Here is a 16,667-nt window from a genome sequence, read left to right on the forward strand (position 1 = left end):
GGTTGTCTTGAGGTCGGCAGGTCACTCAAGACGCCCTTGAACACCGTAAAGACAAGCAAAGAACAGCACGAGGTTGGAAAAGCTAGAGTTTGGAGAAAAATAGAAAAAATATAAATTAATTGATTCGATTAGGTAGAAGGACCTCAATCGGCCGTGATCTTTATATTTATAGGCCGGGGAAGACATACCCCTTCCAAATTGAGTTACAAACGAATTTCATAATACAAACCCTAACTCTACTCGGACTGCACAGGTCCAGACCGGTCTGACCGGTCGGCCTCGGTGTTTGCCAATTTTGACCTCCAACAGTAATGTTGCCGGACTGTCGGTCGGATAAGGGGAGCAGACGGGCGATGAGATCGACGGAGAAGATGGAGAGGCAGAGTAGGAGGACCTCTACGGTGGATATTCAAGAGGTATGGTGAGGGAAGACCCAGATGAGCCAGAGGAAGCTAGGCGGCTGTCGCTGTGGCCTGTCCACCTGTCGCCATTGCCGGACGGGATGGGAAGATCAGGCGCAGGTTCAGGATACTTTGCAGATGAAGGGGCTATCTGAAAAATAACAGTCTTAGGGGCTCTAATGTAAAATATGGGACCGGAATTTTTGACCCGATTCAAGGGGTTTTATGAAAATGTGGTGGGGGTTCAAAGATTTGGATCTCCTGCCCGGCTGCTGCTGGCACGCCGGCGGCCGTCACCTGTCGTCGATGGCGAGCCCTCAGGAACAGAGGCATCCACCGCCTGCGTGGTCGAGGGAAGGAAAGGAGGTTCGGAGACGCAGGGGCCTGTGGAATTGTGGGGATCCTAGCTCGTCGGTGTGGTGCCCGAGCTACAGGACGAAGCAGAGCGACGGTTGATTGTCCTGCATTACCGGCAAGCCACCGTCGCCGATTCCTGAAATCCGGGAGCGGGAGGCCCTATCTCTTTGATGCTCCACTCGCTAATCATGAGTAGCATGGAGGGAGGACCGGAGGAGAGCAGGCGTGTCCTTGCGGCCGGCGCAAGTCTCCGTGTCGTCGGAGCACGAGGCGCCTTGTACGTGCGCCGCCGCAAGGCGAGCGCTATCCGCATCTGGTCGTGGGGCGCTGTCAGGAAGCTGGCCGCCGCCAGATGACAAGAAAAATGGCCGCTGGCGAGAGCCGAGAGTAGGGGCGAGCAGCATCGCACCAAGGGTCCAAGGCTCCGCTCGTGAGTTGATCGACTCCACAGCAGCTCGTGCTGACCGCGAGACCGTACACACTCCACGCGTTCCAGATGCAGCGATCGCTAGGATTCGTTGGTACCAAATGCGCGTCCATCTGAAGCCCGCAAGCCTTGCATGATTGCTTCAGCGACGCCATCCACCACCAAGACATGCTGTCTCTTCATTACCATTAATTAATTTTATATTTTTGATAATGGTTAATCCAGCAAACTACCAAAATTCAATAATCACGAATAGAGTAGAGAGAAAATCCCTTCATTTAGGTAAAGCCGTTCCGCTGCAGCAGTCTCTGGCCGTTCGATTGCAGCGCAGCAGCAGTGCAGCCGAAGTGTTGGCAATTGATATCTAGTACTCCCTCTGTATCTTTTTACTTGTCGTTAAGACAAGAAATTTTAGTTTATTTTAGTGCAATTGTTTGGTCTGAAACGTCATCTATTAAGATATAGAGGGAGTAGTATTTTTTGAGTTAGCTAATTAATTATGATGCTATAACAATTATGACGAAGACAAAAAATAAATAAATAGCAGCGACAATGATGGGCTCTCAGCGCGCGCGGCCCGCTGGCAGCCCAAGAGCTGCTCAGCGCGCACGGCCCGCCGCCCGTCCGTCGCGTTTGACCCGATCGCTGCCGGCGGTCGCGGTCGCGTTTCCACCGTCTCCTGCCAGCGGCCAACCGTCTCGTCGCCTCCCTCCCCGTCCGCTCACCCCACCCTCTCCCCGTCGGTCGCCCGCCGCCCGCCACCCCATCGCTATACTTTTTCGCCACCATCTTTGAACCTTCCTCCTCCCCCGCTCTGACCATCGCGGCGAGGCGCTTCCTCGTCCCAGCCTTATAAATCAGCCGGAGGCGAGCTGTCTCCCTCCCAGACCGCAGCAGCACGCAGCCGACGAGAGACCCGAGCCGTGCCGGCGACGTGGAAGGGGAGGGGCGATTGGTTCGATGGCGAAGCTGTACATGCAGGCGGTGCCGCCCCCGGATCTGAACAGGAACACCGAGTGGTTCATGTACCCCGGGGTCTGGACCACCTACATCCTCATCCTCTTCTTCTCCTGGATCCTCGTTCTCTCCGTCTTCGGGTGCGCCCCCGGCACGGCGTGGACGCTCGTCAACCTCGGCCACTTCGCGGTACGTGCTGCTCTTGTTATTATCCTGCTTTTGGCTTCAATTAGGATAGGGGGTTGCGTTGGTTTGGGCGCACCCGTGGATCTGAGGCCCGGCGGAATTACTAGGTTGCTTCAATTGTTCTACTCGGGAGGTTGGAATGGACGCTGCCCTCTGGCGGCTATAAAATGGTACCACGCTTGGTCCTATGCGTCCTGAGTTCAAACTGGTGCTATCTAAAGCTTGGTTGGATAGGATTACAAACTTTTTATGCTTACCTTCATTTCGCCCACTGTGCCACGTTAGCTTTAGGTTCCAAAATTGCTAAATATCGTCTCAGGTTTCTGCGTCACTGAAGGTAATTGAGGCTGAGGTTTGCTCCCTCCAGGTCAATTACATGCAAATTGGACTAGGATGCCTAGCAGCTATGTGGGTGTGGGTCAGTAGACAGGTTCTATTTTCGTCGTAGTGCTAGTCTAGAGTTCCGTAGAGATAGTGGCTGGAACAGGATTTTGTATTGTAAAGTTTCAGCTCTTGATCTATTTAGCTACATGTCCTAGATGCTTTGGTTGAGAGCTCAAGGTTCATACAGCTGTCCATTGTTCCTTTCATTATGCTCTGGTGGAGTGAGTGTTTATGACTTATCTGGATATACAGTGCTCAACGTTTGTCAGGGTAGTAGAATGGCAATGTCTCGTTTCCAAGCTTAATGAGTTGTCTTCTGCACACCCAAAGTGATAGTGCATGCAACATACTCCCTCCATCCTAAAATAAGTGTTGTTTTAGCATTCAAATTTTGTCCCACAAAGAGTGTTGTTTTAGCTTGTAATGAGATCCATTTAATTAAAGCAATGCCAAGTACCAAGAAAACATTGTATTGGAAACACATGGAGCGAAGCAAATACTTAGTAGATGTTACTTTTCTAGTTCCAATGCATATGCATTCATTGAGGATCCAGAAAAACAAATTAATAACATGGTTTTCAATCACAACTGTTACAAGTAATTAGGGGTAACGAAGTCATTTCTTAGGATGAGTAATGTGTCTGAATTTTTCTAAAACAACACTTATTTTGGGATGTAGGGTGTATTTCTTATTACTATTGAGCTGCAAGTTGGAAGTTAATATTAGGGTATAATTTGGATCTTGGACGTGCTATGGTGCGGAAACCAACCTTGCCCTGAAGGTCTTAAGCATGCTTAGTTTTGACAGTTTTTTGTAAACAACAGCCAAATAAATAGCTTACATTATTAATTAGTGCATTGCCAGTCAAAATAAGGAAATAGTTGTGTTTTCAAGGCCATAGAATACTCTTATATTCTGTAAAAGCGGCTCATATTGTTGTTGGCTTTGTAATTAAGACAGTACATTTCAATTTTCTTAGAAGTTTAAGATTACATTAGAATTACATTTTGATTTTCTTAGCAGTGTAAGATTACAGTAGAATACATTTCTATTTTTCTTATAGCAGTGTAAGATGTATTTTTCTTTATCCTGACTTCAGCCGGAATCTTTTCCATTTCTGTTGCTTGACTCATTGAATATTTGTTTCAGATCACATACCACTTTTTCCACTGGAAGAAGGGGACTCCGTTTGCTGATGACCAAGGGATGTATAACACATTGACATGGTGGGAACAAATGGATAATGGCAAACAGCTTACTCGCAACAGAAAATTTTTGACTGCGGTTCCTGTTGTTCTGTAAGTGTTTATCTCTTGCTAATGTATTTCCGTTTATACATGAAATCTCTAGGATACTGTTATTGCATGTAATTATAGCATGGATAAATGTATGCTTGAAACATATTCTTTAAAAAAATAGTTTTTTTAAAAAAAATAAAAAATATAGGCCAGTGCTTCACAATTATCACCTATGTTGATGGTTTTTAATGGCGGTGTTGTGCTATACATTGTATGGATGGATCATCATTTTTTAAGTTGATAAATGGTTTCAAATGAAGTTATATTTTATTATTGTTTGAGGTAATTTGTTGTGGTCTCTTGTGCTATGCAAGTGAATTTTCTTCAAATCTTGATTTCCACTTTCCAGTCTTCGGGGCATTATTTTCCCTGAAGGGGCATCATTCTCATTAGATAATTGGTTTCAAACTTCTACACATGGATATCAGAAAAGCGCTTTCTGAAGAACATATATTTTGGGCGAAATCTATGCATATGTGACCTGGGAGAATTAGAATTGCTTAAAAAAGGCTGCCACGAACTGATTGTGCCATCTACTTGAATCTTGGACAAAATCTATGAATGTGTGCCATGTTGTTAGTGTAGTGCAGCTACCAACCCGCTACACCCTAATGCCCGTCCGTTATTAGTGTAGATATGCCTTGTTTCTATTCACTTTCTATTAAACAAACAGGCCTTGCAGTAATTTGTTCGTTAAAAGAGGTTTAGCTCCTTAGCTTCAATTCAACATTGGGTTTTGGGATGGCCAAAATGTATTGTATCCGCCGTATGGAAGACAGTTAAGGCTCATTATTACTCTCCTAGAAGACAAATGTCAGCTCTTATCAACTCTAGCCCGTTTTAAAAAAATGAGATAACATGCATTTCATTTTGATTGCATAAATGCCTTTACCAGTGCAGTGATATACTGTTTTTTTTAATGTCCAATTGTGATGTGTTTTGCACTCAAATATTGTGTAGAGAGATAAGATTCACATGAGTCCCCTTGAGATAGGAGATTTGAGGAGCTTAGGACACTAAATAGAGTGGCAATTCAGAATTTGGCACTGTCTCACTGACTTGTGGCGCCTGACCCCACTATTATCGAGACATAAGAGTGTTAAGTTCAACATAGTGCAGAATTTTTATGGTGTTCAATTCCCTTGCTGGAGTGACCCAACCTGCATGTGAAAGTTATTGTCTATAAAAGAATGTTATGTAACTTTAAATAATACATGAACTGGCAGTTTCCATCGTGTTCCAGTCAATTGATTGGCTGGCCAACCCTTTAATCCCCCCCCCCCTATTGTCTAATTTGATATGTCATTGTAGACTGCAGCACTAATATAGAGATAATTGCTCTGTTCTTTGGCAGGTACTTGATAGCTTCCCACACCACGGACTATCAACATCCTATGCTCTTCCTCAACACCCTAGCAGTCACTGTGCTGGTTGTTGCCAAGCTACCAAACATGCACAAAGTTCGGATTTTTGGAATCAATGCCGGCAGCTAAGGAGCAGTGTCTCTCGGTTGATACATGTACATGTCATGTTTGATTTGGATTACGGGATGTGTTGAGCCTAGTTCTTTATTGAATCACCGGAGTACGTGAGTAGTGCTTGAGAGCTGTTCGTAGATGACATGTAATCATTGTACAGAGAAATGCTATGAAGGCTGGAACGATGATGCTTTTCTGCAACTAGTGAACAAAGGTTCTGTAGACTCGTAATATCGCTATACGTTCTCTAGCAAGAATTTGGCAATTGATACATGTACAGTTTTGCTCTTTTGTCAAGAGGCAATAATCAATCGTTATCTGACAAAATAATGGCAAATAGTTCTTCTAGGGGTAGCTCTGTGTTTTATTAAAGAGTCATGTATGATGAAAGTAGTTATGAATCTAGTAGAAACAACTTTATGTTACAAAACTATTTAGACTTTAGCTGCTGATTGATACAAATAAAAAAGATGACGTCGGACAAGCATAAAAAAAGATTTGCTTTTGTGATTGAAGGGGTCGAGGGGCCGGGGTGTGAAATTGCTGGTTACCCTTTGAGGATTAATTGAAGGTTGCTTCGTACACATGCTGATTAGGAGAAAAGAATCTCGATCGCAATATAATGTTTGAATTTTGAAACGAACCAGCACGAGGATATGTCAATATAATGTCTGAATCTGATGCCTCAGTCTCTCAATTGAATTCCGATACAAATGCAGCTACCACAGGGTGACAGGATGTTTCTTATGCCCCGCAAGATAATGAAGTGCTAAATTTCCTTCTTCATGTCAAATTTCATAAATAATAAATATATAAAAGTTAAATAAATAAATCCGTATAAGAGAATAATGGTCAAAGAATACATGTAAAACTTTTTTAGATTCTAATACGTCTATCTAGTAAAAAGTGAGGAAGAAGTACATGACAGATCACCATAATAGTACTACCAATTCAGAGTAGCCTCCTGATCAAAAAAAATAAAAATCAGAGTAGCCTCAGCCATGTTTTTGCCGGGACAATAATAATAATTTAACACGAATCCTGTCGTGTGCTCGGTAATTAGCTAGGGTTATCCGAGCAATAATTTCATGGCCATCTATCTGCTTGCCAGACAAGTCTTGGACGTGAATGCTTGCTGTACCAAATGCAACTCATCTCCTTCTCCCCAACCTTGTCTTCCACACGATGAAAAGTGGCGACGCCTGCCGGGCTCGGCGAAGGTGACACCCCATATCACCAGCCACGCCAGGACAGGAGGAAAGCCACAGGCCCACTGGTGTGGAGATTAGTCCCTGTTCCCCGTCTGGAATTGGAGAGCCTGGGCTACTGTTCCAGCGTGCGGCCGGCTTCAGCTTTGTTCCCATTCCTGCTGTTTCGTCGTCGTCAACCGTCCGCCAAGCAAACTCGAACAGTTGCTGTGTGTGTGCTCGCCTGAAGATAGCCCCCGTCGACCTTAAATGGGCAGACAGCTTTGGTAGAATGACTGGTCACATTGGGTTGATGATCCGGGCACCGTGAAAAAGGCAGGCACCGCAGCTCTCAACACGTACCAAGGCAGCGTTTAGTTCTCAAAAAGGTTTGCACAGTATCTATCACATCAAATTTTTGAACACATACATGGAGCATTAAATACAGTTAAAAAAATAATTAATTACACAGTTTAACTGATTAGGACGAGATGAATATTTTAAATCTAATTAATCTATGATTAGATATTAATTATGAAATAACAACGAAATGTGCTACGTACCCAAACCCAAATTTTTTCACCAACTAAACACCCCCAAGTCACCGGAAAATCAAAGTAATCCCAAGTCACCAGCAATGAGTCTGAACTCTGGCGAAATCAAAGTAATCAAAGTAGCTTTCCGGCGCTGGGTCATTGGGTGGGCGGGTCCTCGCGAGATTGGCGTGACATGAGCATAGAGCGCGCATAGATAGTTGGTGAAATTTTTTGATACGCAGGTTGAAAACGCTGCCCCAGCCTCCCCGGTGCCCAGCAGGTGCTTCCTCACCACGACGAGAGCACATAGGCTCCCCTGCTGGTTTCTGCTGCGGGCGAGCCCATGCCTGTCGTAAGCGTTGGTTGCGTGAGCAGAGTGATGCGAGCGCGGCGAGAAAGTGATCGAAACCCGCCGATCCGGCACGTGTCGAACGTCCTCGGTGAGATTCATCGTCTACTCTCGTGATCGACGTGTGCTAGTGAAACACGGTGGAGTTTGGTTGGTCATGTACGTGGACCAGAAAGATCGGAGCTGGACAACGCCGCCGCCGGCCGGAGTCAGTTAAGGCGCCTCTGCTCCGTCCGAGCCGCAGCCGCAGCCGGCGACGGCGAGCAGCCGTAACGAACTGGCTTCTCCCCGCCAGTTCGTCGGAAAATCAAAGCAGCCGCCCGTGGCCGATGCGCCGGATATATGGACGGCAGAGATGTTGTGCCTGACATCGGGATACGTGAACCGACAGTTTTTTCTTTCTTTTCGTAATGCCATATACAGTTTTATAAAATAAAAAATACTATCACATACGGTTTACACTCATCACCTGCTCCTCCACCAAAAGAGAGTTCTCGCTGGGGGCCGAACTCCAAGGCGACACGGCGGGCGACCCTGCGCCGCCATCCACCTCCGCCCCCAGGCCGCGCCTCCGGTGGCTGCCGCCGTGGCGAAGATCCGGGCAGCGGCAGCGGCCTGCTCTACTCAGCTCGCCCCTCCCTCGCCCACCTACCTATCTCTTCCCCTCCGCCTCCCACCTCCTCTCGGCCACAAACCTCGTCGCGCCCTTCACCGCCGCCGGCCACCGGGGCTGGATCCGGCCTTCTCCTCGCCGGATCTGAGGTACCCAGCCCGGATCGAATCAGGTGGGTTCGCGTCGTCGCCGCCGCCGCTTGCCCCGGGGTGACATGCCTCGCTCGTCCCTCGGCCGGAGATTTCAGGTGCGGCGACCTCCCCCACCTCAGCATCCTCGTCGCGCTGCTCGGCCCGGCGCCCCCCGCGCGCCGGCGGGCCTTCTGCGCTCCCCGAGCAGCCGAACAAAGCAATCTCCAGAGCACTCCCCATGGCGACGGGAGCTGCGGCGGCCCCTGTGGCCCTGTCGTTCTGGTGAGCAACACGACCGTGCCTTTCTCCTCTCCCCCAAGAACCACGACGGTTCAACTGAAATGCTCTGAGTTGCCGATTTGTTTGCTAGCTGAATGCTAACCTCTTGATTCGCGCTTCATCCTTTGCAGACTGTAGTGCCGAGGGTGGTCATCCCCTGCCATGGCTGCAAGAATAAGGTCCGGAAGGTGCTCAGGAGCGTCGAAGGTGCGGTGCCTAGCTAGCTAGCTCGATGATGTCCTGGTTTGCTTGCATTCCGGGGCGTTTTGGCTGAATCGTGGTGGTTTTGGTTTGTGTTGGTTTCAGGTGTGCAGAGCGTGATGGTGGAAGCCGCGCAGCTCAAGGTGACGGTGACGGGCACCATGGACGTCGCCACGCTCGTCCAGAGGCTGCACAAGTCCGGCAAGAACGGGGTGCATCTATTAATTGATCAGTGACAGTGATGCAAAAACATAGGTGCATCTATTACTCGATTATTAGTGGATGCTGTGCCATTTTTGCTCAGATTGAATCGATGGGAGCATTGAGGCATCAAATTATGGAGCACCGTGCTTCTACAACCAGTCAATCTGAGTTCAGCGCTGGGAATCGACGGATCGCTGATGCTGCTGCACAAGAACAGGTAGGTCAAGATCCCCTTTCTATGGGTTCCAAGTTCTAGGTATTTAATCTAGGATTTACTATGATTTTTTTTCTCTGTCCATGGAATTCCCATGCTTCTGAGGACTACGACGGTTCTCCCTAGGCATCGATTTGAACAAGGATGCATCGCTCGTGCTTATTGGGGATAGGATGCGATGCAGGCTTCTCTGTGATTTCTTTTTCGTGGTGGATGCATCTTTCATTCGATTGGAAAGTTGTGATTAGATCCTCTTTTCCACTGTGCGTGACTATGCTTTTGTGAATCGAATTGATTTCATTTTGCATGATTCACATATTCTTGTTCTGATGATTTAAATCTGATATTAGGTAGATCATCTGCTAGATCTCTCTTCAAGCACACAATACAAGTTGCATAATCGATCTGTGATCACAGAGGCCAGGCCTGGCAACGGCGGCAAGGTGCAGCAAGGGCCGTGTTCTGCACCGCAACAGTTTCTCTCTTGCACCATATCAACGAGGCAGCTGCAGCTACGACCACAAGGACAAGACCGAGGACATTAGCAAGCTCAAACAATTGCACGACATGATATTTATGGAGTAATAATTTACGTGTAGCTTGAAACACTTAAAATACATGTACTACTGAGCATGTGCTGATCAAGCTAAAATTTTGCATGAAAATAATGATAGCATGATGTACTCCGTAGCTATCACAAGTTTAGTGCAAAATATATGTGCATGCATCAAAGAATTTGAGATTTCTTACTCTGTAAAATTGCATGCATCATATAGAATTTGCACCAAAATATGTGCATATTATCTATCATTCATTTTTTTAATATTTTTTGATATATGAAAATGATGTGTATATCCATGTTACTATAATATAGTTGCATCAAGTCAGGTGCACTGGATCTCAAAGATTCTACGCTTCCCATTATGCCCAAAAACATGTGCGTCTTGTTTTTTTTGGAATTTCTCAACCATATAAACTTGGGCACCCTTATTTATTGAATAATTCACATAATTTCTATATATATAAAATTATTCAACAAGCAAATGGTATGATGCATGGATATTCATTCATGCACACTCTAGCAAAACAATATGGACATTATTTAATAATTTATTTGTTAAACAAAAAATGTGCATATGTTCTACCAATATTTTTATTTAGTTTGTGCGAAACAAATATGTGCATCTATCATGCAAATATTTTTGAGATTCTTTTTGGATAAAAAATGCGCATGGATGGTTTATCCATGCACAAAAGTGTGCGTTTTCGTTGCATGAAAATATGTGCATATGTATTTATCTTGTATAGTTGTACTGTACAAGATTCCTAGATTAGAAGCATCCTGCCTATTTCGTACTATGGTTGATATTTTGTACTAAGGTAACTTGGAACATGTAAAAAAAATTGTGCCAATACTCCTTCCTGGCGCCGCATTAATGAACATTTTTTAATGGGTAGTACATCAATGAACTTGAGCATTCTGGACCCTTCCTCTACTTTTAGTGAGGAGTAGTCCTGATTCGTTTCATCGGCTTCTCTCGAAAGCTCCAGTCCTTCCTCGACAAATGAGCTGCACAATAAAATATATTGATCCACAAACAACTATTCCTAAATACGGTCACCCGTAGGGGACCTAGCCGCCCCCGCACAAATCTTAACAAAATCTGGACCGTGCACCTTTTCCGGCGCACGTGCCCCGGGCGGCTGAAAATCCGCTGTTGTTCGTCCGTCGCCGGCGGGCATTGATGATGAGCGGCCGCGACCATGCGCCGCCGTACCGAATCGTAACCATCGGCTGCCCCCATTGAATTCGGCCGACATGCCGGAATGGGCCTCGGAACATTCCTCCCTCCCACCGTATCCCTCGACGGCGAATGGCCATAGAGCTGGCAGCTGGGTCAGAATTCAGCCATGACAGGGGCCCGAGGCCGAACACTGCTGGGTCGCTGCCATGATGACATGACTGGCCGCGGCCGGCTCGTGACGCTGGGTCGCTGCCATTCACCCGCGCGCGCCACGGTAGACCACGCGTTCGCTGCCGTGCCCTCTCGCGTTCGCTCGGAGCCCAAGAAGATCAGACAGGTGAGCTCGGCCGGCCGTCTGCAATTCTGCATCGTCCATTCCTGGCAGCGAATCCTTTTCCCCAAGGGCCCCACCCCCGGCATGCATGCATCCCTAGCCTCCTAGCTGAGCCTGAGCAGCAGCAGTCACTCCTCTCGGTCGGAGTCGGACAGTTTGAGAATCTAGCTAGGCACTTCATTGCATGTACGGCAATAGTAGACCGGCCTGTACAGGGGTATATACGTAGGCACTCGGACGTCGAGGCACCGAGCACCGGCGGTGTGGCTTTCCGATGGGCGATCGAGGTCGAGCGGGCGGGAGCAGCCGGGTACGTTGGCACGTGCGGCTGCAGCGGCCTGCAGGCTGCAGGGACGACGACGACCGCGATCGCGATCCTGATCCGAGGGAGAGGGAGAGCTACACGCCGCACTGCTATAGGGGTGGTTGGCAACATTTCGCGTCCGGGGGGTGGTCACCCACGCCACCCGAACGGCAAGCTTCGGAACCAAGGCAAGAGGGCACCCGGGCCCCGGCCCCTGCGTCCGCGTGCAGCGTGTCTCGCTCTCTCCACACCTCTACCGTACCACCGTGCAGTGGGGATCCATTGCAACGTAACAGTAGATCTGGTGCTGCGCACCGCACCGGCCGCGATGCACCAACCCGGCCGGCCAACCGCGCGGCCGACGAGCAGATAAAACGTGGCCGGCCGGCGTGCTGATCCAACCATTGTTCATCCGCCGCCGTCGATCTGCCTGTGTAATAAGCATCGGACGTTAGAATTCCAATCGCGGTTGCTTGGAGGAGGATTGAAGTCTGAAAGTGGCGCGCCTGGCCCTGATTGATAGTGGAACAGCTGTTCAGTACATGCGTTTTGACTTCACTGAATCGATCTCCCCGTGACACTGTCTTGCGTTTTAATAAACGCCCGGCCCACTTCCCTGCACAGTTGTGTGGACTAATGGAGCGACAGAGATGGTTCTCCTCCTGCTGACCTTTTTCCGGTCGATCAGTATGTAGTACTATGTTGGATCTGGCATGTGTTCCCAGCTGTCAGGTGGCTCGTCGTGCATGTTAACATTACACACAAGTTAGCACCAGCTGTCAGTTTGTTATTTTGGTTTGAAGGATTGGATGGCGGTGGACATACAACTCAAGCTCTGAATCTAATTCATATGTACTTTCGCGTGTAATGAAATTCGGGCATGGACCCATGTTGGAAAAAAAAAGTTTAGTTTCGTGAATATAGTTACACATCACCACCCTACTTCCCCCACAGCCACATAAGCACTTGTTTCATGTAATCATGAATGATTAGAAATAAAAAAAATTACAGAATTAATCCGTCAATAACCTCCCACGGCTGAGATATGACATTCACCAAAAGGAGAGAACGACCCATTGTCGTGGTGTGGAAAACCACAGCCGGGTGGCGGAATGCACCCGCCTAATCCTAAGTGTAGGATGTGCTTGGGGGCAGTCAAGGAATGCTCGATCTAGAGGCGTAAGAACACGGAAGCACACAAGAATTTAGAGTGGTTCGGGCCGCCGGAGCGTAATACCCTACGTCCACTGTATGATGTATTGCCTGAGCTTGTGTGCAAGCTGGGGGAGGAGCTATGCCTGTCTCTGCATGTGTGAAAACTTGTGGAACCTGTGTTCTAGCGGGCGTGCTCTCCCTTTTATATGTCCAAGGGGAGCACGTACACTGAGCGGGGCCCCGGCAGGTGGGCCCGGCGATATATTTGATATTGTACACAACGGAGCCTTAAATGCTACAGATCCGGAGATCTTCGTCGTCGGCCTCCGTGCGTACCTTCCGACTGGGTATGGTCTTGAGCCGTCCTGTCGGTGTAGCCAGCTACGAACGTAGAGGGCAGGGTGCAGCGCCGCGTTACCCTCTCTGTTCACTGTTGCGGCGTACTGGTACCGAGTTGTCAGAAGTAGGTCATCATGACTTGCCGCCCATGCGTGGCGCTGGGATTTGACCGCACGCCTCGGTAACTCGCGAGTCGCCTCGGTAACCGGAGGGTTTCCGTGTTGTCTTGTCACGCCTGTGCAGTCTGCCAGAAGCCGTCCCATGCCCTGGTCTGGCAGCGCACGTCTCAACCACCCGCATTTAATGCCGCAGGCGGCTTGGCTTCCGGCAGAAGGCTCGCCTCTGTGGGACACGTGGCGGAGCCGGACCCTGGGGTCGTCGGCCGCGCCCACAGGGGCACGTGGCAGCTCCGGACCTCCTCCCGAGCGGGACGGGAGGTCCGGGTCCCTTGGCACGTGGCGGCTGCGAACCCCTCCCGAGCGGAGTGCTGAGCCGAGGGCTCGGGGGGGTCCGGATAGGCACGTGGAGGTCCCGGACCCGACTGTGGGGGTCCGAATCCACGGCAGAAGACCCTGAGCATTTCCATCTCTGGGACACGTGGCGTCACCGGACCTGTCCCTATGTGGTGGAGTAGGTCCGAGGCCGTTGGCCCGGTGAGACGGAGTCGGACCGCTGGGGTCCGGCTGCTCAGGCCCTCAGGGCGTAGTTACGGATAACTACGCGCGTATCAGCCTTGATACAGTAGGAGTGGGTACCCCGGTCTGGGTACACCGACACCCATAGTTTTGTCCAAATACGAAGCTCCCAATAACCATTTGAGGTTAAAGATGCATTGATTGTATATCTTATCTATGATGTATACTAATTGGATACTATGTTTAAGCATTCATGAGCGTGCTTACAAAAACAAAGAAACCCTATAAATTCTTGCAGAATAAAACATCTTGTGCGCCATCATTGGAAACAATGTAATAGTCATTAACAAAAATTTACCCCAAAGTACCATTTAGTATTTGATTCTAAATCATGTACTCTTACCATTTAAAGCAATAATCAAAAGTACCTCAACACTAACTCCTTTTAGTGCATCTGCATTAATATACATGTTATAAGAAAACCCTTGAAACTCTACAGAAAGAAAAAAAACATTTTGTAATTGATTTGGCTTAGTCTTAATCCTCATTACACATTAGCCATTGGATCTAACATTATCCATCTTCACTATTGTGAACAAACCAATCTTAAGTGCCCCAGATATATGCTTTTAAATTACTACATATCATTATACTTCTAAATTTCATGCCCTCTACTATTATAAAATAATTATCCAAAGTAATTGGACTATCCAATTTGAAATTACATGCATTTACTATTAGAAAATAATATAAAGTATCCCAAAAATTAGTTTAGGGGGTCTCACTTGATCTCCCGCCCTCTCAATTACATGGTGGAGTTTGCAAATCAAATTAAAGAAAAAAAAACTCTCGTTCAATACAAGAATATAGTCAAGAAATACGATCAATACGCAAACTAAATCTCTAAATCTTAGAGTTTGTTTGTTTGAGTTGCAGCTTTTGGAGCTTTTCTGAAAAGTTGCTGCTAGCCTTTTGCTTATGAATAGCTAATAATAGATTTTAGATGATGCTTTTAACTTTCTAGGCTCAAGTTTTTTAGCTTTTTCATATAAACTCAACTTTTCTAAGCTTTTAGCTTTCCGGAAACTGCGTAGGAAGTTCACTGTTTGTTTGAGCTTCTTACTTTTCACGCTGAAAAGCTGCCCAGAAGCTCAAATAAACAGACCCTTAAATCATATAGACATTTCATGAAGTTTAGTATACATGTATAATTACAAAAAAAATAATTCACTTACCATCGAGCCCCAGTTGATGGATTGGACTAGTAAATATAGTAGCGACCAATATAATGATACATTTGTATGGTAGATATAGCATTACTAATGTATATAATGGCATTTTTTGTGTTATACCAACTTACTCAAAAGCCTCAAGCTTCTTAATCTTAGTAGCTTGAGCCCCATCACAAAAAATATAGGAATGAGCATAGAAGCATCCAATTGGTGATCAGGCTATAACATATTCATATTGTTCTTTTATCTTATTTTTCATTGGAAAATATATTGTATTTGTAAAAAAAATTGAACGAATAGGCACGAGATTGTGCCTATTTCATTGATTGTATTTTTTAAAATTTATCTTAAATGATACATGATTATGTCTTTTGGAGTTTTTTCATACAATAAAACTTCATGTTTCTGTCAAGACAACCGTGTCAGTGTTGAAAGTGTAACATTTTTTGGAATTTAGTTAAGTTGGTGCATCATTTGCCTTGCTACATAATTGTGTAACAATTTTTTAGATACGCACACACCGTCATGCCTTGGAATCATCGTGTGTTTAAGTTGTTCACTAAATATCAATTATGTGGAGGCAAGTAAACTAATATGTTTATTTTTAAAATAAATCAAGAGTGTATTGCTATCCGTGAACCAATTCCTAGCCAAGAAATATTATCTGTGAATAGTTATACAAAACATGATTAGTCATAAATATGTGTATTGTTTGCTTTTTTTTAGAAAAAAGAAGCAGATAACTATTTTTGGTAGTTTGGAACGAAGGAACTTCTGAGCTACAAATAACCACTTAATTGGTGTGTTAATTGGTGTGTTAATTTTGTGGCTACATTTAGAAAGCTACTCCCTCCTTCTTAAATATATGACACTATTGACTTTTTTCTTCATTTGACTATTCATCTTTTCTACAAATATTTATGCAAATAGCCAAATCTTCAAGTTAGATTCAAGAGACTCTTGATAATAGACGTAAAGGTACTCATTTCCGGAGGGAGTATCTATTAGCAGAGAAAAACTTTGTTTTACTCTAAATAAACTCACTGCAACCCAGTACCCAGATGCTTCCAGAAATTGCATTTTTTTTTTCTCCACGACTAGAAAGCACTGACATGCAGTGCAGAGGTCGACCTAACTTCAAGGATGCATGAAAAGGGTATATTGCACGAACGGGTATGCATGTAAAGGAGCATCCGTAAAGTGAACCGAGATGAAAACGAAGTATAGTATGTAGTGCGTTGTGTTCAGATGCTTGTTTGCAGATACGCTTATTAGTTATTAGTGCTGATCTCTTCCCCTCACCTCGATCACCACCATCACACAAATGAGCAGGTGCGAGGACCTGCAAGTTTGGGTAGAGAGGCTGGTTCGGAGTAACTTGAAAGGTCAAGCCTTGGACATCGCCAACCGGCCAACCGTATCCATGCATTTGTAGCATGTATGAAAGAGATGCGCACGTAGAAATAAAGGAACCCATTATTCCACCACGAGGTATGTATTGATAGGATGCACAGCGACTACACTCCCATGCAACTAATAACAATGAGTGCCATGAAGGCGGCGATGCTAGGACAGCATGGAGACAAAGTTGAGACCACAGCACAGAAATGGATAAGAAAACAAGGCAGAATGAGACATCTTGGCGATGAGTAGTTACAAATAGGAATCAAGCAAGCAGCTTGAGAAAGACTCGGCATACTAGCGTTTAATTAGTAGCCTC

At 46.3% G+C, this 16,667-nt stretch overlaps 2 protein-coding genes across 2 annotated transcripts; both read left to right on the plus strand.

Annotated features, from left to right (window-relative positions):
* The first annotated feature begins 1,851 nt into the window (after window positions 1-1,851).
* Window positions 1,852-5,819, plus strand: LOC120682812 (ORM1-like protein 3). Its single transcript, XM_039964833.1, has 3 exons — window positions 1,852-2,331; window positions 3,863-4,011; window positions 5,366-5,819. The coding sequence occupies exons 1-3, from the start codon at window positions 2,146-2,148 to the stop codon at window positions 5,502-5,504; spliced, it is 474 nt and encodes a 157-aa protein (XP_039820767.1). The 5' UTR covers window positions 1,852-2,145; the 3' UTR covers window positions 5,505-5,819.
* A 2,084-nt stretch (window positions 5,820-7,903) lies between these two features.
* On the plus strand, window positions 7,904-10,066 carry LOC120681273. Its single transcript, XM_039962785.1, has 6 exons — window positions 7,904-7,940; window positions 8,049-8,587; window positions 8,716-8,791; window positions 8,891-8,997; window positions 9,090-9,206; window positions 9,554-10,066. Exons 1-6 carry the CDS (start codon window positions 7,904-7,906, stop codon window positions 9,746-9,748), a joined length of 1,071 nt encoding a protein of 356 aa, XP_039818719.1. The 3' UTR covers window positions 9,749-10,066.
* The last annotated feature ends 6,601 nt before the right edge of the window (window positions 10,067-16,667 follow it).

The sequence above is a fragment of the Panicum virgatum genome, chromosome 7N (genome assembly GCF_016808335.1).
Source record: "Panicum virgatum strain AP13 chromosome 7N, P.virgatum_v5, whole genome shotgun sequence".
Taxonomy (NCBI): domain Eukaryota; kingdom Viridiplantae; phylum Streptophyta; class Magnoliopsida; order Poales; family Poaceae; genus Panicum; species Panicum virgatum.

Coding starts and splice junctions, on each gene's coding strand:
- LOC120681273 (XM_039962785.1), top strand. CDS start 7,904: ATGGACGGCAGAGATGTTGTGCCTGACATCGGGATAC. Junction 7,941..8,048: donor TGTGCCTGACATCGGGATAC/GTGAACCGACAG, acceptor CTCCACCAAAAG/AGAGTTCTCGCTGGGGGCCG. Junction 8,998..9,089: donor ACAAGTCCGGCAAGAACGGG/GTGCATCTATTA, acceptor ATTTTTGCTCAG/ATTGAATCGATGGGAGCATT.
- LOC120682812 (XM_039964833.1), top strand. CDS start 2,146: ATGGCGAAGCTGTACATGCAGGCGGTGCCGCCCCCGGATCTGAACAGG. Junction 2,332..3,862: donor TCAACCTCGGCCACTTCGCG/GTACGTGCTGCT, acceptor TATTTGTTTCAG/ATCACATACCACTTTTTCCA. Junction 4,012..5,365: donor ACTGCGGTTCCTGTTGTTCT/GTAAGTGTTTAT, acceptor GTTCTTTGGCAG/GTACTTGATAGCTTCCCACA.